Source organism: Xiphophorus maculatus, unplaced genomic scaffold, assembly GCF_002775205.1.
Source record: "Xiphophorus maculatus strain JP 163 A unplaced genomic scaffold, X_maculatus-5.0-male Unplaced_Scaffold_BN000161F, whole genome shotgun sequence".
NCBI lineage: Eukaryota > Metazoa > Chordata > Actinopteri > Cyprinodontiformes > Poeciliidae > Xiphophorus > Xiphophorus maculatus.
Genome location: NW_019369761.1, coordinates 57,680 through 84,785, shown reverse-complemented (window position 1 = coordinate 84,785; position 27,106 = coordinate 57,680). Strand labels below are relative to the sequence as shown.

The 27,106-nt window shown below is 38.9% G+C and overlaps 2 protein-coding genes across 2 annotated transcripts; both read left to right on the top strand.

Moving 5' to 3' along the window:
* Positions 1 to 15,938, top strand: LOC111607839 (gastrula zinc finger protein XlCGF57.1-like). Its single transcript, XM_023330048.1, has 2 exons — positions 1 to 163; positions 14,205 to 15,938. Exons 1-2 carry the CDS (start codon positions 1 to 3, stop codon positions 15,845 to 15,847), a joined length of 1,806 nt encoding a protein of 601 aa, XP_023185816.1. The 3' UTR covers positions 15,848 to 15,938.
* Positions 15,939 to 23,999: 8,061 nt separating this feature from the next.
* Positions 24,000 to 24,983, top strand: LOC111607841 (gastrula zinc finger protein XlCGF8.2DB-like; the record flags this gene model as incomplete). Its single annotated transcript, XM_023330050.1, has 1 exon — positions 24,000 to 24,983. A coding segment is annotated over exon 1 (834 nt), but the record flags the coding sequence as incomplete, so codon positions are not given.
* Between the last annotated feature and the right edge of the window lie 2,123 nt (positions 24,984 to 27,106).

Here is a 27,106-nt window from a genome sequence, read left to right as displayed (position 1 = left end):
ATGACTCAGCTATCTATAGAGGATAAGGTCTACACTGAAATTTTGCCGCTGTCGGCTCTTACGGACAACGGTCCTATCGAATTTATGATCCCGGGAGGAGAGAAATATCTGGACTTAAACGACACCCTGCTTCATCTACGCATCAAGATCACCAACGCCGATGGTAGCAACCTGGCTAATGACGCTGCTGTGGGATTAATTAATTATCCTCTTAACACAATATTTTCCCAATGCGACGTCACGTTGGGAGACCGTCTGATATCTCAGTCGAGTTCCACCCACCCTTACAGGGCAGTGATTGAAACTTTACTTAATTTCTCTCAAGATACGCTGAGAAGCCAATTTAGCGCAGGTCTTTTTTACAAAGATACAGCGGGAGCCATAGACTCTATAGTTGTAAATAATGGTCCAAACCAGGGTTTAAATAAAAGGGCCTCATTCACCGCTGAATCCAGAGAAGTGCACCTGTTGGGGGCACTCCATGCTGATATATTCTTCTGTGAGAGGGTGCTGCTTAATTCTGTGGATTTAAGGATTAAATTAACAAGAGCCAGCGATGCATTTTGTCTGATGGGAGCCCGTGACTCAACTTTTCGATTGAAAATTTTGGGGGCTTCTCTTTTTGTGAAAAAAGTATCGGTTTCTCCCGCGGTCCGTTTAGGACACGCTTCTGCTTTAATGCGGGGAAATGCGTTGTACCCACTTTCCAGAGTTAATGTTAAAACATATTCTATCCCTGAAAACTCAAGAATATGTACTCAGGAGAACCTATTTTTGGGGGCTATACCAAAGTATATAGTTCTGGGAATGGTTCATCACGAGGCCTTCACAGGAAGAAGGGACTTGTCACCTTTTCATTTTAAACATATGGATGTTGAGTACTTGGCTCTGTGTCAGGAGGGCAAACAGATCCCCGGCAAAGCTTTCCAGCCCCAATTCAACCAAGGAATATCGGTCAGAGAATTTTACAACATATTCTCTGCATCAGGCCGTCATCTTAAAGACCTTCCGCTGAGCATAGACCGAACTGATTTTAACCAGGGATACTCACTGTTTGTCTTTAATCTCAACCCTGGAGAGGACGCAGACGCATTATCACCGGTTTCTAACGGAAACTTGAGGTTAGAGATCCGGTTCAGAGTACCATTACCCCACACGACCACTCTGGTCGTATATACATGTTACGATTCCATTTTGGAGATCAATTCTAAAAGAGAGGTTTTGGTGGATTATTATTAATCATGAATAATCATCAACTTGAGAGTCTGCTACACCAGCTGTTGGGGAAAGTATTTTGCGGAGTTTGGGCGTGCGATGAACTGTCTTTGCTCTCACACGAGTACGCAGGACCCGCATATTTTATTGTGAACACACATCCTGCTCACATGCCCGGAGAACACTGGTTAGCTCTTACTTTGGAAGGGAACGGGATTGCCACGTTTTTTGACTCCTACGGCTTTCGGCCAGACTTTGATTTCTATCCAACAAGCATCGCAAAATTTTTGAAAGACAGGTCTTCAAAAATAATATATCATAATAATCAACTTCAAGATACTCTGTCTGTTGTCTGCGGTCATCATTGTGTTTATTACTTATGTAATAGAGCATGTGGTTTATCAATGCAACAAGTGCTTGATTCATACCCCGGTGATGTGAAAAAAAACGATGTCATGGTTTCAGATTTTGTGAAAAAATATCAACGCTGTGTAAAAAACCAAAAGGTTTGTTATTTTCACCACGGAACATGTTCTATGCAAATGTTTAAAGATTGTCACAAATTGTTAACGTGATTTTCTAATATTATTGTATTAAAACAAGAGACTGTACACCTGAAAAATTCTTTAATAAAATATTTTATTGGAAAAAAAGAATTGTTGTCAGAGAGTTTATGGAGTAAAAGCAATCCAACGTGATGGTTTTATTCTTTTACGAGTACTTTGTCTGTTTCTGATCTTATTCTGTAGATCAAATTTAGGGGATAAGATAAATTTCTTTTTACGAGTACTTTTTACATCCGTCACCTCTTCCCCAAAATCAAATTTAGGGGTTAGGATAATCTTCTTTTTTTCTCTTCTGGAAGGGATTTTGACACCGTCTGTCTTGACACGTAAATATTGTTCACGAGCTTGTGGATTATTAACAGAGGATACCGGGAAATTTAATTCATCCAGTGTGGAAAGGAAATCGGTCCATCCTGCAGGCAGGAGGCTTTGGGATTTTCTTTTAAACGGAAGCAGAAGGTTTTTGAGTAAATCAACCAAATGAGAACCTTTCGTGACATTTCCTTTATAAACAAATTCTGCTTTAGATGTCCAACCGCTGTTACTTTCGGACAGCTTTTTCAAAATGTATTCAGCATTTTTACGATCTCTTTCAGGAAGCGCTTTCACAACTTCATTAGCAGTTTCATCCAATTCGGTAGTTTTATGAATAGAATCATCTTCACGGTTTCTAAGTTCAGGATCATCCTTGGTACGCTGCACAGTCACAGATAACTGTGGCTCTTCTAGTTGACCTTGCTTGATTAAAGATAGAGATCTTTGTAGCAAAGCATCATATTTCTTAATTTTCTCGTATGCAGTGAGCCCTGATTCATTCAAAATGGCTCTCATTTGAGAATCCAGATCCTCCTCCGCCGCATCTCTGATTGAAGTCTTTGAGGAGTTCAAATGTTTAAACTGATGAGGTGAGATGAGAAACATCTTTTGAGATGTTTTAAGAGCCATTGCTTTTGTTCTATCTGCTGAGGATTCCGCCCACTAAGTTTCCTATTAACGGAGTCAGAGCAGCTAGCAGGGGGAGAATAAATCCTCCTCCTTGACTTTTAAGAGCCAGCTGTTTACGCTTTAATCCGGTTCTTTTATCCGCCAACAGTCTGATAATTTTTCGCTGCTTTTTCAATTTCCGATGTTGAGAAGGTGTTAGTTTAATATTTCCTTTTAGAATGTTCAGAGCAATCTCACATAAAGTTTTAAGAAAATCCGGTGAGCAATGAGCTAAAATATCTTTACGCTTCTGAGGGGTGGCCTGGTAAAGAGCCCTGAGCATCGGAGCATTCCTTTTTATGCGTGCAGACATTCTGACTTACTTTGATTTAGGTACATACACCACTGGCGATTCGCCGGGTAATATCCCGGTCCTTAACCTGTAACGTTCTGGGCAGCTAGGAGTAAGATCTACGATTAAATATCCGTGAGCTTCTTTGGTTGCGTCTTCAAAACTCTCCAGGAAACTTGCTTTAGCTGATGGGAAGACTTGACGCGCTAGTATATCCACCTGTAATTTATCTCGAGGGTTCTTAAAGAGCACCATATAATTACTGTTGAGACTAATGGTGCGGCTGTATTTTCCCTGCTGAAATACATTCTGGGTGAGATATAGAACAGACATATTTCTATGATGTCGATATTGGGTGAACAATTTGGCTACTTCAGGGTGGTTAGAAGCCTGGAAAATGACATCATCCAAAATGACCAAGTGACTTTGATTCACAGGGAATAAATCTTCGTCGTCAAAATAATCAGGTAGTCCTTCCACAAATTTAATATTTTTATTCAGTTTTTGCAATTCAGCATATAATGGTTGAAAAGAAGTAAAAATCCAAACAATATTGTCCGGTACATCATTCATGACATGCTCAAGATTTTGCAACATTTTCCCTACAAAGTATGATTTTCCACAACCACTAGCCCCAACGATCATACATGAGAAAGGTGAATTGAACCTAGGGTCAAAGTATACCTCTTGAACATCGTTGGAATAAGACATTTTTATTTTTTTATTTTTTCCTTGTCTCTTAAACTCTAATAACCAAAAGGTAGAGTTGAACCATCAGGAAAAAGCCTGCGTTTGTCATACACAACCTGAAACCTTTTAAGAAATGTCACGTTTCTTAAAACGAACCCTTTTTTATCGCGTTTTATGGTGTGTTGCGGCAAGTTTCCTGGAGAGTTTTGAAGACGCAACCAAAGAAGCTCACGGATATTTAATCGTAGATCTTACTCCTAGCTGCCCAGAACGTTACAGGTTAAGGACGGGGATATTACCCGGCGAATCGCCAGTGGTGTATGTACCTAAATCAAAGTAAGTCAGAATGTCTGCACGCATAAAAAGGAATGCTCCGATGCTCAGGGCTCTTTACCAGGCCACCCCTCAGAAGCGTAAAGATATTTTAGCTCATTGCTCACCGGATTTTCTTAAAACTTTATGTGAGATTGCTCTGAACATTCTAAAAGGAAATATTAAACTAACACCTTCTCAACATCGGAAATTGAAAAAGCAGCGAAAAATTATCAGACTGTTGGCGGATAAAAGAACCGGATTAAAGCGTAAACAGCTGGCTCTTAAAAGTCAAGGAGGAGGATTTATTCTCCCCCTGCTAGCTGCTCTGACTCCGTTAATAGGAAACTTAGTGGGCGGAATCCTCAGCAGATAGAACAAAAGCAATGGCTCTTAAAACATCTCAAAAGATGTTTCTCATCTCACCTCATCAGTTTAAACATTTGAACTCCTCAAAGACTTCAATCAGAGATGCGGCGGAGGAGGATCTGGATTCTCAAATGAGAGCCATTTTGAATGAATCAGGGCTCACTGCATACGAGAAAATTAAGAAATATGATGCTTTGCTACAAAGATCTCTATCTTTAATCAAGCAAGGTCAACTAGAAGAGCCACAGTTATCTGTGACTGTGCAGCGTACCAAGGATGATCCTGAACTTAGAAACCGTGAAGATGATTCTATTCATAAAACTACCGAATTGGATGAAACTGCTAATGAAGTTGTGAAAGCGCTTCCTGAAAGAGATCGTAAAAATGCTGAATACATTTTGAAAAAGCTGTCCGAAAGTAACAGCGGTTGGACATCTAAAGCAGAATTTGTTTATAAAGGAAATGTCACGAAAGGTTCTCATTTGGTTGATTTACTCAAAAACCTTCTGCTTCCGTTTAAAAGAAAATCCCAAAGCCTCCTGCCTGCAGGATGGACCGATTTCCTTTCCACACTGGATGAATTAAATTTCCCGGTATCCTCTGTTAATAATCCACAAGCTCGTGAACAATATTTACGTGTCAAGACAGACGGTGTCAAAATCCCTTCCAGAAGAGAAAAAAAGAAGATTATCCTAACCCCTAAATTTGATTTTGGGGAAGAGGTGACGGATGTAAAAAGTACTCGTAAAAAGAAATTTATCTTATCCCCTAAATTTGATCTACAGAATAAGATCAGAAACAGACAAAGTACTCGTAAAAGAATAAAACCATCACGTTGGATTGCTTTTACTCCATAAACTCTCTGACAACAATTCTTTTTTTCCAATAAAATATTTTATTAAAGAATTTTTCAGGTGTACAGTCTCTTGTTTTAATACAATAATATTAGAAAATCACGTTAACAATTTGTGACAATCTTTAAACATTTGCATAGAACATGTTCCGTGGTGAAAATAACAAACCTTTTGGTTTTTTACACAGCGTTGATATTTTTTCACAAAATCTGAAACCATGACATCGTTTTTTTTCACATCACCGGGGTATGAATCAAGCACTTGTTGCATTGATAAACCACATGCTCTATTACATAAGTAATAAACACAATGATGACCGCAGACAACAGACAGAGTATCTTGAAGTTGATTATTATGATATATTATTTTTGAAGACCTGTCTTTCAAAAATTTTGCGATGCTTGTTGGATAGAAATCAAAGTCTGGCCGAAAGCCGTAGGAGTCAAAAAACGTGGCAATCCCGTTCCCTTCCAAAGTAAGAGCTAACCAGTGTTCTCCGGGCATGTGAGCAGGATGTGTGTTCACAATAAAATATGCGGGTCCTGCGTACTCGTGTGAGAGCAAAGACAGTTCATCGCACGCCCAAACTCCGCAAAATACTTTCCCCAACAGCTGGTGTAGCAGACTCTCAAGTTGATGATTATTCATGATTAATAATAATCCACCAAAACCTCTCTTTTAGAATTGATCTCCAAAATGGAATCGTAACATGTATATACGACCAGAGTGGTCGTGTGGGGTAATGGTACTCTGAACCGGATCTCTAACCTCAAGTTTCCGTTAGAAACCGGTGATAATGCGTCTGCGTCCTCTCCAGGGTTGAGATTAAAGACAAACAGTGAGTATCCCTGGTTAAAATCAGTTCGGTCTATGCTCAGCGGAAGGTCTTTAAGATGACGGCCTGATGCAGAGAATATGTTGTAAAATTCTCTGACCGATATTCCTTGGTTGAATTGGGGCTGGAAAGCTTTGCCGGGGATCTGTTTGCCCTCCTGACACAGAGCCAAGTACTCAACATCCATATGTTTAAAATGAAAAGGTGACAAGTCCCTTCTTCCTGTGAAGGCCTCGTGATGAACCATTCCCAGAACTATATACTTTGGTATAGCCCCCAAAAATAGGTTCTCCTGAGTACATATTCTTGAGTTTTCAGGGATAGAATATGTTTTAACATTAACTCTGGAAAGTGGGTACAACGCATTTCCCCGCATTAAAGCAGAAGCGTGTCCTAAACGGACCGCGGGAGAAACCGATACTTTTTTCACAAAAAGAGAAGCCCCCAAAATTTTCAATCGAAAAGTTGAGTCACGGGCTCCCATCAGACAAAATGCATCGCTGGCTCTTGTTAATTTAATCCTTAAATCCACAGAATTAAGCAGCACCCTCTCACAGAAGAATATATCAGCATGGAGTGCCCCCAACAGGTGCACTTCTCTGGATTCAGCGGTGAATGAGGCCCTTTTATTTAAACCCTGGTTTGGACCATTATTTACAACTATAGAGTCTATGGCTCCCGCTGTATCTTTGTAAAAAAGACCTGCGCTAAATTGGCTTCTCAGCGTATCTTGAGAGAAATTAAGTAAAGTTTCAATCACTGCCCTGTAAGGGTGGGTGGAACTCGACTGAGATATCAGACGGTCTCCCAACGTGACGTCGCATTGGGAAAATATTGTGTTAAGAGGATAATTAATTAATCCCACAGCAGCGTCATTAGCCAGGTTGCTACCATCGGCGTTGGTGATCTTGATGCGTAGATGAAGCAGGGTGTCGTTTAAGTCCAGATATTTCTCTCCTCCCGGGATCATAAATTCGATAGGACCGTTGTCCGTAAGAGCCGACAGCGGCAAAATTTCAGTGTAGACCTTATCCTCTATAGATAGCTGAGTCATAGGGGCTGAAAATAAATCTAACTCGGCTAAAGTGCATTCCGATGATTTGTGATGCAAAAGAGCCATGTTTTATTGAAATATATCTTTGCTAGGAACAGAGTTCCTCGCTTTAGCCTTCCTTCTCCCGTTTGATTTCTTTCGCTTCAGTGCTCTACGTATTTGTAAGTTATGCGCACGCTCTCCCGGTGGGCGCGTCCTTGCTCTTCTTGACAGAACCATAATTCCTGACCCTTCTTGACCCTCTTTAGAACCAGATATTTTATTCATAGCTTTGCCTAGAACATCCGTGGCAATATTAGCGGCTGCTCTTTTTAAGTGAGGTTTAGCCAGGGCGAAACCTGATTTGACTAGGGGCGACACAAATCTGAATAATCTTGAGAATACCGCCCCTATACCTCTGCCGTACATCACTGGCGCCCCATAGAAACCAGGTAACGCGCCCCCTACCTGGTTATGGTAATAATGTACAAACCGGTGAGGATCATCTCTCAGATTTATTTGACTCATGTTACCCCGGATTTATACAGTTCTTCTCTTAAGGTAAATACTCTCTTTCACGCTGCGAGGGTGAGCCCGTATGAATGATCACCTTATCATCAGCCGTATTTTATACGAATGTTTCTCATCAAAGTTCATACAGTTATTATCTCAGGCTTCCTCGTGACCTCACAGGTCGAAAATGCAATTTCACGATTGCCTTTCCATAGGTGAAATCTATCGGAACATTCTGGTCTGATTTCAGTTCTATTTGAATAGATTCGATATGTTTCCGCGCCACAGGAAGATAATCGGGGGGATTAAAGGTTTGAGTGATCATATCACCGAATTTACCGTCCACTTTAACCGTACGCAGCAAAGGAGCATAACTATCCCCCACTATTTGCTGTTCGACCACGTCGCTGTAACAATAAATCATGTAAAATCCTGCTTGCATGTCCATTGGTTGAGAAGCTTTTCTATCAAAAGTTAACCATTTTCCAGGTTCCATGCCGAGCATGTAAGCAATCGGAGCATGAAAACGTATTTGATATTGTCCTCCTACTTGAAAGAATACTTTATTTACAAACGTGTAAATCGGTTCAAAGTAAATGTCAGATTTTATTGCTCTAAGGGCAGTTTCGATTTCTCCAACCAGATGTGTTGCGTTTTTGTAGTATCCGTGAGTAATACTTTCCCGAAACACCTTTTTCACTTTTCTATCCCTCCATTCAAAGTAAGCTGATTCTTCCGGGACATTATACCAGGTGTGAGGATAAGAAATCTCTGTCAAGGCAACTTGCCAGGAACCTTCTAAATTAATATGCTGTGCTAAATTCACACGAAAACTTGAAATGGTATTATCCTTAAAAACATTTAAACCCGCGTTTGAGGGTAAGGTAACGTAGAACCCTTCATCCTCTACCGAGCGCTACATGATGTTGTGTCAGGTGTAAGATTTACTGCAGGTGTCTTTTATACATCTTGAAGGTCAGCCAGTCTGATCCAGCTGTTAAATTTCTGAGGCCAATTTTTCCACTGCACAAAAACCTGTTTAACCCCCCTTACGGTGCGTCGGTTTAATATCTTTTCCACTTGGTACATTTTATCTTTACACAGTTTCACTTTCTGAAGCTCCTCCTCGTAAAAAGAACCTTGAATAGGTTCGTTATCAAGATCTTTCAGTTTATACACAGGAGGGGATCGAAGTATGGTATCGGCCACTGTAAACACTTCATCCGTAAAACTCTGCTCATATTTTTTATCAAAAACACCGCGTAATTTAGATAATCGAACCAGATCCCCGGGTTTAAGCTTAGGTTTGGCATTCTTGCGACGTGTGCTCGAGGACGTACCATACAGGTTCTGAAAGATTTGAAAGGCATTTTTTGAATTCACTTCCATAGGGGTAGTTTTAATACTTGCATGGTAGCTGTGATTGTAGCTTTTCACCAAGTCTTGCACAACATCGACGTAACGACGGGTATTATTAGCGGTGAAATATCTCCACATTCTTGTTTTTAACGTACGATTAAACCTTTCAATCACTGAGGCTTTTGTTTCGCTTGCTGTGGCAAAATGCTCAATGCCGTGCTTTTTCATTAAAGCTTTAAATTTTTTGTTAAAAAATTCTTTACCCGCATCTGTTTGCAATTTTTTAGGAGTCTGACTATCTTTGAAAATGGATGCAAAGGCTTTTACCACTTCATCTGCAGTCTTCCTCTTTAAAATTCGTACGTATGCTCTTTTAGAAAATATGTCAATGACTGTTAATAAGTAATTATAACCATCATTTTCCTCAGCCAAAGCTTGCATGTCACAAAGGTCTGCTTGAAACTGTTTTAAAGGCCTCGTGACAAAAACTCTGTTTCTTGGGAAATTTATGCGTGCAGGTTTATGCAAAGTATAAGTGTCTTGTTCCGATAAAAAACCTTGTACTTTTTCCACCTTAATCTTCTTTCCCGTTTCATCCTCCAAACCTCTTTTCAGTCTCTCTATTCCTCCTAAACTACCGGGATGTGACGGAGTGTAATATACCGTTTTCATTAACCTTTTCCCAGCCATCCTTCTGTCAGCTGCTTTGGTGAGCGGATGATAAATAATGACAAAACCAGATCGTAGTACAAAGGATTTATTCTTGCTTTAATAGTAAGAAATCACAAACAGTACAATTATTTACTAGAAATTACAATTAAATGTTTTACCGATAATATGTGTATAAAGATATATTTAATGCTAGTCAATCAGTCATAAAACACAAGTAAAGGATAATGAATAAAATACTTAAACATGCTAAATAAGATGAAGAAAAGGATAATACTTAAACTAAATCTATAGAACTAGAAAAATACAAGTCAGAACAGAAGAGAGATTACTTTTCATTCTGAGTGTAACACTCTGAAACAGAACGAAGCTGGTTGAGTTTTTCATCAGTGGACATGCTTTGATACATGTCGTTAATTGCAGTCTGGATTCCGAATGCCGATTTCAGTTCGTGTAAAACCGTTTCTGCAATCATCTTCACTTTTGCATCCTCAACCTGTATGTGGCGCTGCTTCAGCAGTTTCTGGACAGCAGGAATGAATCGTGGAGTGAGGAGTCGCTGTGTGATGCGATGAAAGTGGAGTTGGTAATATTCCTCCTCCGGTATTTCCAGGCACTGATGCTGTCGCTGGCTTGGGTGATCTGTTTTGCAGCCGTAGCAGGTTTCCTTGACATACTTGGCACAAATTAAACTGAATAGATGCAGTAAGGCTGTTTTTACACCACCAATCAGCGTGCTCGGTATCCATCCATCAATTTCATCTTCTTGATGAATTGGAGAAGGTGGAGGTTCGGAGAAGTCGGTTGCAGGCTCTCCAGAATCCTCTGCTGCCGGTGCTGGAGGTTGGGGGTAGGTGGTAGAAGGTTCCTCAGAGTCCTCTGCTGCTGCTGCTGCTGCTGCTGCTGTCGGAGGGATACCCTCTTCAGCTAGAGTACTCGGTATCAGAAATTTTGTAGGAGAGAGTGCTGGAGATGATGCTGATGAGGAAGAGTATAAAACAGGAGAAGGCGGGTAATATGGACCCATGTTGTAGCTTCCAGGAGACGGAGGAGTGAAGAGGCTCTCTGTAGAATAACTGGGCTCGCCCCAGTTTGACCCCCATAGTCCATAGCTCCTTACTTCTCCCATTCTAAAGGTCTGGTGTCAGAAGTCCTCGCGGCGGTCTCATTATATAAGGTAGAGGGAGGGCGGGTCCTCAGAAGAGGGTCGGGCCAGAAGAGGATGGTAGGACAGGAAATGTCAGAGTTTTCTTCACTGCTAAAATATCGAGCCAGCAGCGAGATTTTCGGAACAGTTCTGAAATCCGATCCCCGACTTCCGTCATTTTCTCAGACCAGGCCTCAAAGGGGAGAGCCAGCATGGTTCTGAATACACCACAGTCCACATTGAAAGCCTCCAGCACAAACAGGTCTGGGGAATTCAGGCTCTCGCCCCTCCGTCTGCTCGCCCTTAAGGACCAGCGCCCTGATTCTGTAGTTTTCGTTTTCCACACTGCGCTGAAAAGAATTTGTCCCTTTCCAATTTCAGTATCAGTCGGGAAACACTGTCTTCTGGTTTTCTTTGCAGATCGAGGGCCGGCCTCATCTTCTCTTGTATTTTGCTCTAAGGCCAATTCCATATCTTCATTGGCGCGAGGAATTGCGAGCCTTAGCACTGCCCAGTCATTATAGGTGAGGCTGCATGTATTTGATATCGGTGAAAGCTCCTCATCCTTGTCCAGCTGGTACAGGAAAAGCTCTCCGATCTCGTAACGGAAAACATAACCCCATGACCCCCATAGACCATGAGGTTTTAAAGACCAGTCTGCCTTGAGGGATCCAAATACCGGGCTCTGCACACGACACAGATAAAATGTCGATTTCTTTGGGGCATCCGCTCCAAACCTGGAGTTGTCATAGATGGATATCGGGGTCTCACATAGAAGAGACGTTCCGCCTGTCGGTATTTCTCTTTTATCAGCAGTGTTTGAGGTAGATGCATCAGGCGATGAAGGTGAGCTTGCAGGTTTATCCAGCACAGGGCATATATCCGGTTTCACAGCTATCGGGATCTCATATACAACAGCACGTTCTTCTTCTTCTTGTTCAGCAAGCAAGTATTTGTTTCTTTTCGGTGTTGACTTCATCATTTTAGCGAATGTCTTAGGGCTAGGTAACTTCGAATCCGTATCAATTGATGCAGAGGAGGTAGGTCCATTTTTCTCAACAGCAGGATGAACTCGTTTAGTTCCATTCATTGTAAAGTTCTTGAACAACTCTTACAAGTAGAGTGCTTGATTTTTCCCAACATTACTTATAGCAGAAACAGTAAAGGCCGAACCCCTTGTCTGTTTCTATTGGCTAATTCAAATCCATAGAGGTCAGAAGGCGTGGGAAAAACAGATCTGTGTGGGGGGATGGGTGGGAAAGGTGGGGGAGGGGTTTATACTTTACTTGTATTATTCTTACAACTCATACAGGTCTGAAGGCGTGGGAAAAACGGATCTGTCTGGGGGGAGGGGTGGGAAAGGTGGGGGAACCTGAACTGGATTATTCTGCTCTAACAGCAGAATATTCAGAACCTTGTTAGGGATTTGTGAAACCTTTTTCTAATTAGTTAAACTTCAATAAAGGTTGATTTCACCACTTTTTGGATCTCTTTCCCTAACCTTGATTTAGATTATTCCACACAAGGTGGCAAAGACTCTTATTTATATGAAATTCTTTCACTCTGTCTAAAGTAAAATAGCTCCTGTTTTTGTTTTGAAGGTTTCATAAAGACCATGTGAGGAAGAAGTGGGGAATGTCTTTAAGGAGAGACGGATTCACTGCACTGATGAATCTCAGCTGCTGAATCTCTCTTAAGCTCCTCCTCGGCTGGAAAACATGAATAAAACCTATATAGATATTATGTATATACGCATGTCCATATAAATATGTGTAGTTTAATGCATATTATTCAGCATTAATAATTATTAAAGCATCTTTATTTCTCTCTGATTGTATTATTTTGTGTTTGTATATTTATATAAATATGTATTGATATCACTAAATAACATATTTAAAAATTATGACTGGTTGTGTGCTTTGTAAAATAATCATAATACAGAAATATCAACACATTCTATTCTGACTCTAATCTGTTTTCCCCACTAAGAATAGTTAAATATGCTCAACCTTATATCAGTCATTCAAAAATACTTTAAAAATCATTTCCTTGTAAATGTTGCTAACCTTTTAATAAGGTTTACAGAAAAATTGGTAAATATCTGTTTAGTATTTAGCGAGTTATGATTGATAAATGCGCTGATACGTCATTGAGTCTGTTAAACATAAAGCTGAGTGGAACGGTCGACCGCTCCAAGATGGCCGCCTTAAATCTCTTCAGTAACAATAGGCAAGAGCGGTCCATGAGGCGTTTATTTATAGTCTATGGGGAAAAGGGGCACAATGACTATGGGCAAAGGTGCATTCATGGGCCCAATATGAGTGGGAATTTACAGTTTCTTTATTTTTACGCCGTTTTCAACTAATACACCAAACAGTTACATAAATAAAAGAAGTTCAATGTCCAAACAACTTGAAAATTGCTTTTGTAGTTTATTTTTTTCCAGTTTGACAAGCAAATAACAAAGATCAAATTTTTCATTAGTGATGTGTTGAGTAATGAAGCGGGTAAGACAGAGAACTCACCTAAACCTGAGCAGTTAAAGTTTTTATTTTTTAGTAATAAATCGTTGTCCCTGGTGACATAGCGAGTAACAAGCCAATCACAACTCTCTTTTCTATTTGTTTCTAGTTTCTTTTGGATCCAGCCATTGTTTCATACAACCAGATTAATCAGAATTTATGTATCAGAGTCACAAACATTTTAAACTTGTTTATTCCTTGTAAAGCTTCATGTTGTTTTCACGTTGCCTATTTTACATATATTGTCCAGTTGATGTCACAGTAGAGCAAATGAAGCACCGCGGTGCATCGGCTCATGAGTCGAATGATTGGATGGAGTTCCTCAGGGCTTCATGAAGCTGCATCTCACCATCACTACTTTTCATTGTTTCCTCTCCTGCTCTGGTCAAAACCCACAGGCCCAACCCAGTGCATGCTGGTCCTATACCAGTCCCTATACTTACAGAAAATGGACCCACAGTTCTTAATGTCTAACTTAGAAAAGTTAATAACAAAGGAACAAAAACTAAACAGCTATTAACCTACAAATAAACTCATGTTTATAAATAAACCATAAAGATATAAAGTGAACTAAAGTAAAATTTCAATATAATTCAAAGTAATAAAAATAAATAGTATCTTGAAATAATAAAATTTGCAGGTAAATATTAACAATAATCCCTACTACAATTAATTTTGTAATAAAATATTTTTTTTCATATCCGTTAATTTGAGATTTCCCCAAATGTCAGCTGGATATATCGACTGATCTGTATCTCTGTCTACGCTCTTGAGGTTTCAAGGTGTTTTTTTTTTTTGTTCATTTCTGTCTTAAACGATGAACAGTTACTCGTATTTATTTCAGAAAAGGTACCAATTACTCTTTCTCTGTTTTCTTCTCCAGATTGCCTGCAGTGTAACGTTTATAACCAGGAGAGGAGATCCACTCTGGACCAGGAGGAGTTAGAACCTGTGCAGGTGAAACAAGAACAGGAAGAGCCAGAAGATCATCAGATAAAAGAAGAGCAGGAGGATCTAAAACACCAGCAGATAAAAGTGGAAGAGAAAGAAGTTTACTGCAGTCAGGGTGAAAAACAGATTGAATTAAAACAGGAGACTGATACCTGCATGGTGGTTCCTGTTGATGAGCATACAGACCACACTGAATCAGAACCAAACAGGAACCTAGTCATCTTCCAGGAAGCTGCTGAAGCTGAGAACCAAAATCAGGAAAGAAGAAAACCTTTCTCATGTGTCATCTGTAACAAGCGTTTGTCTTTCAAATCTGTTTTTGATATTCACATGAGAACTCATACGGGTCAAAAGCCGTTTTCATGTGTGACCTGTGGAAAATGTTTTAGTCATAAACGGGATTTAACTCGGCACATGATGATTCACACTGGTGAAAAGCCGTTTTCATGTGTGACCTGTGGAAAAAGTTTTATTCGAAAACAGCATTTAACTGGACACATGAGAACTCATACAGGTGAAAAGCCGTTTTCATGTGTGAACTGTGGAAAAAGTTTTGGTTATAAACTGGCTTTAACTCGGCACATGATGATTCACACTGGTGAAAAGCCGTTTTCATGTGTGAACTGTGGAAAAAGTTTCGGTTATAAACTGGCTTTAACTCAGCACATGATGATTCACACTGGTGAAAAGCCGTTTTCATGTGTGACCTGTGGAAAAACTTTTATTCGAAAACCGCATTTAACTAAGCACATGATGATTCACACTGGTGAAAAGCCGTTTTCATGTGTGACCTGTGGAAAAAGTTTTGGTTATAAACCAGCTTTAACTCAGCACATGATGATTCACACTGGTGAAAAGCCGTTTTCATGTGTGAAGTGTGGAAAATGTTTTAGTCATAAACCGACTTTAACTCAGCACATGAGGATTCACACAGGTGAAAAGCCGTTTTCATGCGTGACCTGTGGAGAAAGTTTTATTCGAAAAGGGGATTTAACTCAGCACATGAGGATTCACACAGGTGAAAAGCCGTTTTCATGTGTGACCTGTGGAAAAAGTTTTATTCAAAAACAGCATTTAACTGGACACATGAGAACTCATACAGGTGAAAAGCCGTTTTCATGTGTGAACTGTGGAAAAAGTTTCGGTTATAAACTGGCTTTAACTCAGCACATGATGATTCACACTGGTGAAAAGCCGTTTTCATGTGTGAACTGTGGAAAAAGTTTCGGTTATAAACTGGCTTTAACTCAGCACATGATGATTCACACTGGTGAAAAGCCGTTTTCATGTGTGACCTGTGGAAAAACTTTTATTCGAAAACCGGATTTAACTCAGCACATGATGATTCACACAGGTGAAAAGCCGTTTTCATGTGTGAACTGTTTAAAAAGTTTTAGTAATAAACATTATTTAACTAAGCACATGAGGATTCACACTGGTGAAAAGCCTTTTTCATGTGTTACCTGTTTAAAAAGTTTTAGTCAAAAACAAAATTTAATTCGGCACATGACGCGTCACACAGTTGAAAATCTGTAGAAGTATGTTCCATAAATGTCCAATGTTGTATTTGTTAAATGTGATCATTTTGATCTTCACATTTGGATACTTAGAGATGTTCAACCATGACACATTTTCCTTCATTGATGTTTTATTTTTCTGGTATATTCTGTATCAAAAAACAATAATGATGAACTGTATGTTATTGTATTAACTTACTGTTTATGTCAAACTGTATGTTGTGTGTGTACAACATGAAGAGCAGAGGGCTCAGCACACAGCCCTGAGGAGTGCCAGTACTGATGCTGATAGATGAAGAGGCTTGGGGGCCCACTGACTATTTCATGCATTAACAGAGTTTGACCGGACATGGACTCCCTTCCAGAACATTCTCACATGATTGGACTTGAGGGATTGATTTGTATTATTCTGTACCATAGAGAGAATGAGTGGGGTTTATTTTTGTAGTTTTTTAAATCAACAATAGAATGTATATAATGGTTGAGTGTTTTAAAAAAAAAATTCTACAAAACAGTATTTGTGTTAATTTTGTGTTTAATGTAAAATGAGATTGAATCTGATTTTATTTCTTTCAAATTATGTTAACCAGTTTTACTCTACCTAATTAAAATCTATTGAAATAAAAAAAAATCATTTGTACTTTAAAGAAATGCAAAATTCACCGCAAACTAATTTTCATGCATTGATTGCACAAAGTACATATAATTATTTTTAATATTTTGCTTTTTTCTCTTGTTTTAGCTGTAATATTTTAATCTGTTCTGCTGCAGCATTTAGATTACTGTATTTTAATGTTGAAACTATTTTTATGTTTATATGTATTTTAGAAAGAAATAAACGTGTAACATTTCATTTAACATTAAAGTTTTGAGTTTTCCTTTAGTGTATGTGGTGCCTGATCCTTGAACCCAGTAGATGGTGGTACTACAGCTATACTGGTTGTATCCACTGTGGTTCCTGTAACTGATGGGTTGCCGGTTCAAACTTCCCACATCCATCTCAGTTGTTGAGTCCTTGAGCAAGGCACCAAACCTGCCTTGCCTGCTGTTAGTCAGAAGTCCGATGGCGCCCATTGTGTAGCAGCTTCTGTCAGTCTGCCCTAGGGCAGCTGGGCTACAATGTAGCTTACCACCATCAACATGTAAAGCACTTTGGCATCCTCTGCACTAGATAAATCGCTATACATACATTTACCATTGACTAAACACTTGCATTTTGTCTTTTTGTTGTGTTTTGTATTAAACTTGTCCTGTCTGACAGTGTGACACTCAGCATTGTCGAGTACCAAGGTTAAGCCCTGAAGACTTGCATAAGTGGACCATTATGGCTTCCCTCTGATATAATTACATGAAACTTTATTAGAAACTGCTTTGGGTTTATTTTATTAAATTGTAATGAGACGGAGAAGAAATCGGGAGAGAAAAGAAAGGTGAGAAAAAAGTTTTATAGGGGCCCCCTCCTCTCACCCAACTTGATATAAAGGTGATCACAGAGAGGAGGGAGCCAGAGACCAAACCTGACAGACAGACCAGGCACACAGAGACAAGATCACATGTTCCTATTCTCATGTGTACACCCAGACATTCAAACCCATGTATATAATGTCAAAATAAACAAAACAAAAATGGACGCCATACACCCACTTGCATTTCTCATACACAGAGATCCAACCAGAACCAGGACCACCAGCTTAGGAATCATTCAAACCAAACCCCTATCCCAAGTCACAAAGCCAGCCTGCCAACCTAAGGATTCACCTAGTCCCAATGAAGAAGATCCAGCAGACATACAGCGCACCGGGTTGACTGAAAGAACCCCAACCCAAGAAATGGACCGACCAGCCAGCTCAGCGCAATATCCAGAACAAGAATACCACCCACAGCCCTGAATCCCAGCCCAGCACCAGGCTGTGGCCACAGATAGGCTAGCAAAGCAATAAATCACAGCCCATACCAACACCAAGACAGACAGACAGCAAACGATACCAGACCCAAAAAAAGGGGCCAATCAAAATGCAAACACCAGCCAACACAAGCACTTTCACCACTTCATACACAAATAAGCCAAAAACACAAGCCTCTCAACTTGCCGACTACACCACCAGTAGGAAGGATGCTACAGAAAAGCCAACGCACCAACCGGGAAAAAGGAAGCAGCCCCTCACAGGTCCATAAACATCCCAGCCGCCAAGTGATAAATAAAAAAGCCAATCCTAACCTGGTACAACCTGGTTTTCATGCATTGATTTTTCTTGATTGTAGAAAATATGGTTGAATATTTTCTTCAATAATTTGTTGTGTCTTTTGTCTTAGTTATATTTTTCTCTGTTCTGCTGCAGCTGTTTTCTATTATAGATTACCATGTGTAACAGTGTTTAGGTTTAAGTTGTAGAATCCCACTTGCTTTATATGGATCAGTGCATTTGGGGAAATAGCGCCCCCTCTCTGTGTGGCTGGTTAAATGTTGCTGGCTCCTGCACTCAGTGCCAGTCTGTGAAAGCTGCACGAGAGGTGAGTTGCGTTTTTCAGCACACAGTAGAAACGTGTTAGCAACATAATTTTTATTAACTTGGACAAATAGTGTGAAATTTATTAATTACTAGATGTGTGCCTAGCACCAATTTTTGTACTTTTAGTTTAGTTAAAATTATCAAACACTTCATGTGCTAAGCTAAAGGCTAACTTAACGCTCTGTTGTAGTGTGCTGAATGAAGCGGAGCCGTTGCACTGATCTGAACTCCCCATATGTTCACATTCAGGAAATAAACTTGATAAACCAGAAACTTCTCGTCTTCATTAAAAATCTACACAACGCAGAGTCGAGGGGTTACTGGGGCCGGCCTGGTACAGTGGAGTGAAGCAGAACCCGGTTACGCATGTTTCTAATGCTGGAACTAATTTAACCTCCACACATAGAAATATTATTATTGTCTTAGAAAGTTAGTAGAACATTTGCCTTTCCTGTGAAAATGTCGTGTTAGTGCTGAATGTTACTGCTGAAAATTGTAGAAACATTTGAGTTCAACTGCAGAACACTTGCTGAAATGAAATGAGTAGAAGCAGCAGAAAAAAGTTAAACAGTGCAAACCTGTCAGCTAAACTGAATAACTTAAAATTACATCCAACATCCCTCCTTAAAACTTTAAATATGACATAGTAATGCTTGCAAAGGTAAAATTTAAGGTCATATATTGAATAATTTCAGTATTAAAGAGAGTAATAGCATTTAACCCATCTAGTGCAGTAGAAAGAAACTACAGTATTATTAAAATACCGGTAGAAAATTCAAATAGATAAAACCGTTAAAAGTCTTTTACACTCGACCACCAGCACCGCACAATTAAATGAACAAGCCGGTGCTGATCGGCTCTCAATAAGCCACAGGATGGGCGGAACCAGCGGTAACTCCGAACAAGGCAGCAGCGATCATTGTGGATATACGGAAACTATAGGAAAGGTTCTGATCTGGTGGAGTGAAGAAACTGTGAAACATGTTGCGGGATGTAGGAGATACGAATCAGAAGACAATATTAACTTTGGATTTGTGGAAAAATGGAATACTAATATTGTATTTGTTTTATTTAGATAAAGTGGAAGAAAAGATTTTACGTCTTTCAAAGAGAACTGGCACTGTATGAGAAATCTTTAGATGTGATGATCGTAAGATCCACAAGGTGGCGGTAATGCAATGACATGAATGAACGACAGTCATAAAATCCCAAAGAAGAAGAAGAAGAAGACAAAGAAAATGGCGCATGGTCTGTTTGGTTGAATGTTCGACTGTTTCTCTAAACGAGTTTATCAACGAGCCGTTAACTGCTGCTGAAGAAACATTCACAGAGTTTAAAGAAATCATCGTCAAGTCGGAGGAAGAGATGGATGATCATCGCAGACTGCTGGATTTCTCCCGGAGGCCCCAGATAATCTTACACCGAATAGGTAGGAACCACCAGCGTTTGGATGCAGGTTAAGGTCTAAATGTCTGCACCTTTCTGTATGAGGATCATTTTAGTAAATGTTCTTTTCCCGTATAAATGTTTTGTTAACCGGTAAATGAACGCAGGAATCAGAATTACGCTGTGAAAATGGCTCATATACACGAAGCTGAATTTAGTTTCCGATTCGGGAAATGGCTAAAGGGTTATTCCACCTAATTTTTCACTAGCTTCCGCATCTTATTCGATTCTAGTTTAAAAACTACAACACCTGGACTCTTCAGACCTGAGCTGGATTATTCTGCTCTAACAGCAGAATATTCAGAGCCATGTTTGGGATTTGTGAAACCTTTTTCTAATTAGTTAAACTTCAATAAAGGTTGATTTCACCACTTTTTGGATCTCTTTCCCTAACATTGATTTAGATTATTCCACACAAGGTGGCAAAGACTCTTATTTATATGAAATTCTTTCACTCTGTCTAAAGTAAAATAGCTCCTGTTTTTGTTTTGAAGGTTTCATAAAGACCATGTGAGGAAGAAGTGGGGAATGTCTTTAAGGAGAGACGGATTCACTGCACTGATGAATCTCAGCTGCTGAATCTCTCTTAACCCTTTGATGCAAAACATGGGTCAAAAGTGACCCGGCTGAGTTTTTATCTTCTATATCTTTGCAATAAATTAATTTCATCATTCAGTATTCAAGGTATTCCTCAATTAACTTGTTTTTGATCATCATACATCCTTAATTAATTTTTTCCTTTCTTACTTTTTGAACAAAAACCCTTTTTGTATCACTACCCTTCTAACGCACAAAATGGGTCATAAACGACCCGCATTCATTTTCCAGGTTACTTCATGTATGGTTGAGTGTTTCTATGATATACTTTTGAAATAAATTAATTTTATCATTTACGTTTCCAGATATGCAGTAAATATCTTGTTTTTGTTTACCACAAATCATCATTTTTATTTTTTCTCTCTTAAGTTATGAACAAGCACAGCTTTTGTAATTCTACATCAAGTTTACACACATGGGTCAGAAACGACCTGCATGCATTTACTACAGCATTTGGTGGGAACTGTCCTTGTGTCTTGACCATCGTTGGGACTCTTCGCCAGAACAAGCCTGACATACCATCTATCATGAAGCCATCCAAATCATGGGAGCTTCATAGCTCAGAATTTGGATTCTATGGCAACATGACCATGGTGAGCTATGTGCAGAAGAAAGGAAAGGCTGTTGTCCTACTGAGCACCATGCATGATGACAAAGCAGTGGATAACAGCAGTCAGAAGAAGAAACCAGAAGTGATCCAGTACTACAATAAAACGAAAGGAGGAGTGGACACAATGGATCAAATGGTTAGCAACTACACATGTCTGCGGAGAACAAGGAGGTGACCCATGGTTCTCTGGTACAATATGCTGGATGTTGCCACACTCAATGCCTACACCAACTTCAGTGCACAATACCCTGATTATATGGGTGGTGCGAGTAATGCACGACGACTATTTATCAAGGAGCTGGGCAAAGAGCTCGTCATGCCACATATGAAGAGGCGCCTGGAGGGCACACCCAAACTCCAGAAGCATATTATTGAGGCAATGGGAAGGTGTGGGTTAAAAAAAGACACAGCCACCACTCAGCTACAAGAGGACATCAGACAGGAGGGCCAAAGGAAGAGGAAGAGGAAGAGGTGCGCGATCTGCCCAGTTTCGAAAGACAGAAAAGCCAGCAGCTAGTGTTCCCAGTGCACTAGGCCGGTGTGCAAGGAGCACAAAAAATTAGTGATCATTTGTGAGGCATGCAAAAATTGAGATGGCAGTTTGTGTTCTACTAATGTGTTCAGTTGTGTTTTATTTTGTTTGGTCACATTTCACCAGTTTACAGTTGTTCAACCACAGATAATGTTCAGTTCAATAGCTGTTATCTGTTATCAGGATTTATGTGTATGTGTGATAAAATGACAAACGTGTTGCAAGTATTAAATAAATAACTGTTTGGCCCCATTCACTACTAAAGTAATTACTTGAAACATTTTTGTTTTATAGTATTAAGACATTTAATTTTAAATCACACTTGGATGACCCATGTATAGTAATATAAAAATTATGTTTGTTCATAAAGTAGGAAATAAAAAAATAAATTAATGATCTGTGGTAATTAAAAACAAGATATTTAAAGAATACTTGGAATATTCAATCATAAAATAAATTGATTTCGAAACACAGAGCAAAGAAAAACTCAGTCAGCATGAAATAACATGGAAAATGAATGCAGGTAATTTTTGACCCATGTTGTGCATCAAAGGGTTAAGCTCCTCCTCGGCTGGAAAACATGAATAAAACCTATGTAGATATTATGTATATACGCATGTCCATATAAATATGTGTAGTTTAATGCATATTATTCAGCATTAATAATTACTTAAGCATCTTTATTTCTCTCTGATTGTATTATTTTGTGTTTGTATATTTATATAAATATGTATTGATATTACTAAATAATATATTTAAAAAATTATGACTGGTTGTGTGCTTTGTAAAATAATCATAATACAGAAATATCAACACATTCTATTCTGACTCTATTCTGTTTTCCCCACTAAGAATAGTTAAATATGCTCAACCTTATATCAGTCATTCAAAACTACTTTAAAAATCATTTCCTTGTAAATGTTGCTAACCTTTTAATAAGGTTTACAGAAAAATTGGTGAATATCTGTTTAGTATTTAGCGAGTTATGATTGATAAATGCGCTGATACGTCATTGAGTCTGTTAAACATAAAGCTGAGTGGAACGGTCGACCGCTCCAAGATGGCCGCCTTAAATCTCTTCAGTAACAATAGGCAAGAGCGGTCCATGAGGCGTTTATTTATAGTTTATGGGGAAAAGGGGCACAATGACTATGGGCAAAGGTGCATTCATGGGCCAAATATGAGTGGGAATTTACAGTTTCTTTATTTTTACGCCGTTTTCAACTAATACACCAAACAGTTACATAAATAAAAGAAGTTCAATGTCCAAACAACTTGAAAATTGCTTTTATAGTTTATTTTTTCCAGTTTGACAAGCAAATAACAAAGATCAAACTTTTCATTAGTGATGTGTTGAGTAATGAAGCGGGTAAGACAGAGAACTCACCTAAACCTGAGCAGTTACAGTTTTTATTTTTTAGTAATAAATCGTTGTCCCTGGTGACACAGCGAGTAACAAGCCAATCACAACCCTCTTTTCTATTTGTTTCTAGTTTTCTTTTGGATCCAGCCATTGTTTCATACAACCAGATTAATCAGAATTTATGTATCAGAATCACAAACATTTTAAACTTGTTTATTTATTGTAAAGCTTCATGTTGTTTTCACGTTGCCTATTTTACATATATTGTCCAGTTGATGTCACAGTAGAGCAAAAGAAGCACCGCGGTGCATCGGCTCATGAGTCGAATGATTGGATGGAGTTCCTCAGGGCTTCATGAAGCTGCATCTCACCATCACTACTTTTCATTGTTTCCTCTCCTGCTCTGGTCAAAACCCACAGGCCCAACCCAGTGCATGCTGGTCCTATACCAGTCCCTATACTTACAGAAAATGGACCCACAGTTCTTAATGTCTAACTTAGAAAAGTTAATAACAAAGGAACAAAAACTAAACAGCTATTAACCTACAAATAAACTCATGTTTATAAATAAACCATAAAGATATAAAGTGAACTAAAGTAAAATTTCAATATATTTCAAAGTGATAAAAATAAATAGTATCTTGAAATAATACAATTTGCAGGTAAATATTAACAATAATCCCTACTACAATTAATTTTGTAATAAAATATTTTTCTTCATATCCGTTAATTTGAGAATTCCCCAAATGTCAGCTGGATATATCGACTGATCTGTATCTCTGTCTACGCTCTTGAATTATCAATTGGTTTTTTTTATTCATTTCTGTCTTGAAAGATGAACAATTTCTCGTATTTATTTCAGAAAAGGTAGCAATTACTCTTTCTCTGTTTTCTTGTCCAGATTCCCTGAAGTGTAACGTTTATAACCAGGAGAGGAGATCCACTCTGTACCAGGAGGAGTTGGAACCTCTGCAGGTGAAACAAGAACAGGAAGAGCCAGACGATCATCAGATAAAAGTGGAAGAGAGAGAAGTTTACTGCAGTCAGGGTGAAGAACAGATTGAATTAAAACAGGAGACTGATACCTGCATGGTGGTTCCTGTTGATGAGCAAACAGACCACACTGAATCAGAACCAAACAGGAACCAAGTCATCTTCCAGGAAGCTGCTGAAGCTGAGAACCAAAATCAAGAAAGACGAAAACCTTTCTCAAGTGTCATCTGTGAAAAGCGTTTGGCTTTCAAATCTGTTTTTGATGCTCTTATGAGAACTCATACGGGTGAAAAGCCGTTTTCATGTGTGAAGTGTGGAAAGAGTTTTATTCAAAAACATGATTTAACTCGTCATGTGATGATTCATACTGGTGAAAAGCCGTTTTCATGTGTGAATTGTGGAGAATGTTTTCGTCAAAAACAGTATTTAACTAAGCATATGATGATTCACACGGGTGAAAAGCCGTTTTCATGTGTGACCTGTGGAAAAAGTTTTAGTCAAAAACATGTTTTAACTCAGCACATGATGATTCACACTGGTGAAAAGCCGTTTTCGTGTGTGAACTGTGGAAAGAGATTTAGTCGAAAACAGGATTTTACTCAGCACATGAATATTCACACAGGTGAAAAGCCGTTTTCATGTGTGACCTGTGGAAAAAGTTTTATTCGAAAACAGGATTTAACTCAGCACATGATGATTCACACTGGTGAAAAGCCGTTTTCATGTGGAAATTGTGGAAAAAGCTTTTGTCAAAAACAAAATTTAATTCGGCACATTAGGGGTCACACTGGTGAAAAGCCGTTTTCATGTGTGACCTGTGGAAAAAGTTTTATTCGAAAACAGGATTTAACTCAGCACATGATGATTCACTCTGGTGAAAAGCCGTTTTCATGTGTGACCTGTGGAAAAATTTTTAGGCATAAATCGGCTTTAACTCAGCACATGATGATTCACACAGGTGAAAAGCCGTTTTCATGTGTGACCTGTGGAAAAATTTTTAGGCATAAATCGGCTTTAACTCAGCACATGAGGATTCACACTGGTGAAAAGCCGTTTTCATGTGTGACCTGTTTAAAAAGTTTTAGTAATAAACATTGTTTAACTAAGCACATGACGCGTCACACAGTTGAAAAGCTGTAGAAGTATGTTCCATAAATGTCCTATGTTGTATTTGTTAAATGTGATCATTTTGATCTTCACATTTGGTTACTTAGAGATGTTCAACCATGACACATTTTCCTTCATTGATGTTTTATTTTTCTGGTATATTCTGTATCAAAAAACAATAATGATAAACTGTATGTTGTTGTATTAACATACTGTTTATGTCAAACTGTATGTTGTGTGTGTACAACGTGAAGAGCAGAGGGCTCAGCACACAGCCCTGAGGAGTGCCAGTACTGATGCTGATAGATGAAGAGGCTTGGGGGCCCACTGACTATTTCATGCATTAACAGAGTTTGACCGGACATGGACTCCCTTCCAGAACATTCTCACATGATTGGACTTGAGGGATTGATTTGTATTATTCTGTACTATAGAGAGTGTTAGTGGGGTTTATTTTTGTAGTTTTTTAAATCAACAATAGAATGTATATAATGGTTGAGTGTTTTAAAAAAAAATCTACAAAACAGTATTTGTGTTAATTTTGTGTTTAATGTAAAATGAGATTGAATCTGATTTTATTTCTTTCAAATTATGTTAACCAGTTTTACTCTACCTAATTAAAATCTATTCAAATAAAAAAAATCATTTGTACTTTAAAGAAATGCAAAATTCACCGCAAACTAATTTTCATGCATTGATTGCACAAAGTACATGTAATTATTTTTAATATTTTGCTTTTTTCTCTTGTTTTATCTGTAATATTTTAATCTGTTCTGCTGCAGCATTTAGATTACTGTATTTTAATGTTGAAACTATTTTTATGTTTATATGTATTTTAGAAAGAAATAAACATGTAACATTTCATTTAACATTAAAGTTTTGAGTTTTCCTTTAGTGTATGTTGTGCCTTATACTTGAACCCAGTAGATGGTGGTACTACAGCTAAACTGGTTGTAGCCACTGTGGTTCCTGTAACTGATGGGTTGCCGGTTCAAACTTCCCACATCCATCTCAGTTGTTGAGTCCTTGAGCAAGGCACCAAACCTGCCTTGCCTGCTGTTAGTCAGAAGTCCGATGGCGCCCATTGTGTAGCAGCTTCTCAGTCTGCCCTAGGGCAGCTGGGCTACAATGTAGCTTACCACCATCAGCATGTAAAGCACTTTGGCATCCTCTACACTAGATAAATCGCTATACATACATTTACCATTGACTATACACTTGCATTTTGTCTTTTTGTTGTGTTTTGTATTAAACTTGTCCTGTCTGACAGTGTGACACTCAGCATTGTCGAGTACCAAGGTTAAGCCCTAAAGACTTGCATAAGTGGACCATTATGGCTTCCCCCTGATATAATTACATGAAACTTTATTGGAAACTGCTTTGGGTTTATTTTATTAAATTGTAATGAGACGGAGAAGAAAGCGGGAGAGAAAAGAAAGGTGAGAGAAAAGTTTTATAGGGGCCCCCTCCTCTCACCCAACTTGATATAAAGGTGATCACAGAGAGGAGGGAGCCAGAGACCAAACCTGACAGACAGACCAGGCACACAGAGACAAGATCACATGTTCCCATTCTCATGTGTACACCCAGACATTCAAACCCATGTAGATAATGTCAAAATAAACAACAAAAATGGACGCCATACACCCACTTACATTTCTCATACATAGAGATTCAACAACCAACCAGAACCAGGACCACCAGCAAACGGTGACCAGAGGAGCGAGCCTTCGCCGGTTCCCACACAGCAGACCGACCTGAACCGGATCTGGCATTCTGCTGACACATCTGGCAAACCTCTGGCATGGCAAATTGGATGTCAGCCAGACTCAGGAAAGATCTGGCAGTGATGGCACGGTTCACATGAGGCATGCCTCACCTGGGCCAGATCTGTCCAAGCCAAATACGGGTTAGTTACTGAAGTAGTCATGTCACCATGTGACAATTTATTTTGTCATAAGTCATTTTAGGAAATCAGTTCTTAAACAAGGTTATAAAATTATAATATTTATAATTGATAGAAAAGTTATAATTAATTTATTCACCTCTGTTTATTAGCTCTAATTGAACATTTTCATTAATGGTTGTGCATTCTCAAACATATATACAATAAAATCTTT

Bases quoted from the DNA above. Each gene is read 5' to 3' on its own strand.
- LOC111607839 (XM_023330048.1), top strand. From the start codon at position 1: ATGACTCAGCTATCTATAGAGGATAAGGTCTACACTGAAATTTTGCCG. The intron at 164-14,204 runs GTAGCAACCTGG...TATTTATTTCAG, and splicing joins CAAGATCACCAACGCCGATG to AAAAGGTACCAATTACTCTT.